Below are 3,213 nucleotides of genomic sequence, written 5' to 3'. Positions count from 1 at the left end.
AGCACTTGTTTACAACGCTGCAGTGCTACAACTTAAAAAAAATAACCCTAAAGTCTCTGTTTGTAGCACTGTAATGCTTGGCATGTGGCACTATAGTGTTATAACCTCCTACACTTCAATTTTTTCACGTTTTTCACGGCTTACGAGTTACAACACAATTTTTCTAGATTAAAACTAAAAATAACTAAAACAAAATTTCTAAAAACATTGTTCCAATAAAAAACAAAAACAAATATCATAAAATTAAAAATAAACGTAGGAATGCCTCCTACGAGCGCTATCTTTAACGTCTTTTAGCTGGACTCTTATTTTCTTTCATATTTCAACTTGGATCAAGTCCACCCCTCACATCCTTGAGAGCCATAGTATCATGAGTTGGCCCTCATATCTTGTTATTATAGATTGGCAAAACTTTACCCCGCTCATGTACCATTCGAATCCTCTCACTAACGAACATTTTTAAACGATGACGCACTTTTTCGCATTCCACTTTTAACCATGGATCTTTGCTTAGAGACTTTTAACTTGTTCTCTTCTCTTTTTACCACTTCAACTCTACAACAAGTTGGAATTTTTGTTGCTGCAAAAACACTACATGTTACTACCTCATTTTGAACTTGCAGCTTTAACTCACCCTTTTGAACATCTATTAACGCCCTTCCAGTAGCTAAAAATGGTCTTCCAAGAATTATTGGGAAATTAGTATCTTCTTCCATGTCCAACACTATGAAGTTTGCAAAGAATATAAAATTATCTACTTTCACCAACACATCTTCAATGATTCCCCTTGGATGCTTAATTAAATAATCTGCCATTTGTAGGGACACGGTAGTAGGACGGGCTTCTCCCAAGTTTAACTCTCTAAAAATAGATAGCAGCATTAAATTTATACTAGCCCCCAAGTCACATAAAGCCTTGGTTTCTAATAAACCCCCTATAGAGCATGGAATATTGAAACTACCAGGATCTTTAAGCATGGAAGGTAATTTCTGTTGCAATATTCCACTGCATTCCTCAGTAACTGCAACTGTCTCGTATTCCTTCAACTTCCTTTTCTTAGATAAATTTTTCTTCAAGAATTTAAGGTAATTTGGCATCTTCTCAAGCGCCTCATTAAATGGAATATTTATGTGAAGATTCTTAAATAGCTCGAGAAATTTGGAGAATTTTTTGTTAAGATTGACCTTTCGGAACTGTTGAGGATAAGGAATCTTTGGTGTAGGCTCGGTGTATTTCAGATTTTCTTTCTTTGGAAGGTCTTCAATAACCTCCTCTTGTGTTGGACTAGTGGCATGTTGATCCTCTATCTTCTTTCCCTTATCATCCATTGTGGGCCCATCATACTTAGTCTCGCTCCTCAAAGTGACAGCTTGACATTGCTCTTTGGGATTCACCACTATGGAACTAGGTAGAGCCCCTTGATTACAGTCTTCCATTAGCTTTGCAAGTTGGCCAACTTGTGTTTCTAAGCTCCGAATGGAGGATCTTCTTTCTACCATAAATTGGCTTAATAAATCAGCGGGTACCTCTGGTTTATTCACTTGAGGCGGTGGTTGTTGCACTTGTGGCCTTTGATTTTCATAAAATGGTCTTTGATTGAGCCCGTAGGATGGTCTATTTGGAGGATATTGAGGTGGATTTGGATGATACTGTGGCTGATGCCCTTGATTATTACTCCATGACAAATTTTGGGTGGTTCTTGTACGCTGGAGTATAAGTGTTGGGGTAATTAACAATGGCTTGCACCTTTTCAAGTGGATTATCATCTATTGAGTAAGAACCAATTGCTAGACATTGCTGAAAGTGATGAGGGCCTCCACATATCTCACAAATAATAGGAGCAAGTTGTAATTGCATTGCTTGAGCTGAAATGTTATTATGTTGTTTCATTTGCTTGGTCAACGAAGCAATTTGAGCGGTGAGCATAGCAATTGGATAAACTTCTAGAACTCCCGCTACCTTCTTTTTTTATGCTCAATTGGCCATTGATAGTTCTCCAAGAGCTCATATGCTTCGTTAGCACTTTTGCTCATAAATGCTCCACCCGTTCTTGCATCTATTATAGTCCTTGTGTCTCCCCTTAGCCCATTATAAAAAGTATGCACCAACATCCATATCACGATACCATGATGTGGGCATTTTTTAAGCAACTCTTTATTCCTTTCCCAAGCATCATATAATGATTCCCTCTCAAATTGACAAAAATTATTTATTTCACCTCTAATCCGAGCTACTTTAGCAGGAGGAAAATGCTTAGCGAGGAATTTTTGGGCAAGGTCCTCCCATGTCGGAATGGATTTTTTTTGTAGCAAAATCAACCAACTTTTAGCTCTGTCCCTCAAAGAAAACAGAAATAGCCTTAAACGAATTGCATCATTACTTACTCCATTCAATCTGAAAGTAGCGCATAGCTTCGAAAAGTTGGTAATACGGAGGTTCGAATCCTTATTAGGTAGCCCACCAAACTGAACACAATTCTGAACCATTTGAATAATTGAAGGCTTGATCTCAAAATTATTTGCCTCGGCAGTAGGTGGGCGAATACTAGAATCCCCTATAATAGTAGGGAGTACATAGTCCCCAGTGGTGGGTCGCCTCAGCTACAGTGTTACCCACATTACCCAGATTGCCTTGATTAACCGGTTTTGTCTGCACGTTCTTTCAATTTCAAGATCTACCGGTATGAGTTCATTTTTTCTACTTCCCCGCATATACCAATAATTCTTGAAATACAATACAGCCTCGATTCGAATGAGCACTAAAAGAAAAAAAAACAAAGTAGAACAAAAAATAATTAATTTTGATATTGGATATTAGTCCCCAGCAACGGCGCCAAAAACTTGATCGGTAAAATATGATGTGCAAGTATACACAATCGATTCAAGTAATAAAATAGTAAGTAAAGTATCGTTCCCACAAGGAATATCAACCAATTACCAATAATTGCTTTTAAATTTCTATTTGGCTATCGAAAATAGAGTGATTTTTAAACTAAGACATAAAATTAAAATAAACTTTGCAATAATAAAATTGATTTGATAATTAAAAACCTAGGGTATTAACTTCATCAACTTTTCATTCTATTAATTCTACTAATCAACTCTACCTATTCTAATATCAGGTTAACAAAAATCGAGTCCTATTCTTTTTCAAGATATAATATCTCATCCTATATGCAAGTTTTCTACATCTCTGTGATAAACTTAAACACAT

The 3,213-nt window shown here is 36.5% G+C and overlaps 1 protein-coding gene and 1 non-coding gene across 2 annotated transcripts; one reads left to right on the top strand and one right to left on the bottom strand.

Moving 5' to 3' along the window:
- Positions 1–446: 446 nt before the first annotated feature.
- Positions 447–1,499, bottom strand: LOC133821379 (uncharacterized). The gene has a single exon (XM_062253712.1). It carries the CDS (start codon positions 1,497–1,499, stop codon positions 447–449), a length of 1,053 nt encoding a protein of 350 aa, XP_062109696.1.
- A 622-nt stretch (positions 1,500–2,121) lies between these two features.
- Positions 2,122–2,228, top strand: LOC133813290 (small nucleolar RNA R71). The gene has a single exon (XR_009884319.1). It is a non-coding gene; the product is annotated as a small nucleolar RNA R71 (small nucleolar RNA).
- The last annotated feature ends 985 nt before the right edge of the window (positions 2,229–3,213 follow it).

This window comes from Humulus lupulus, chromosome 1 (genome assembly GCF_963169125.1).
Source record: "Humulus lupulus chromosome 1, drHumLupu1.1, whole genome shotgun sequence".
NCBI lineage: Eukaryota > Viridiplantae > Streptophyta > Magnoliopsida > Rosales > Cannabaceae > Humulus > Humulus lupulus.
This window is presented reverse-complemented; position numbering and strand designations above follow the sequence as displayed.

Bases quoted from the DNA above. Each gene is read 5' to 3' on its own strand.
- LOC133821379 (XM_062253712.1), bottom strand. From the start codon at position 1,499: ATGGTAGAAAGAAGATCCTCCATTCGGAGCTTAGAAACACAAGTTGGC.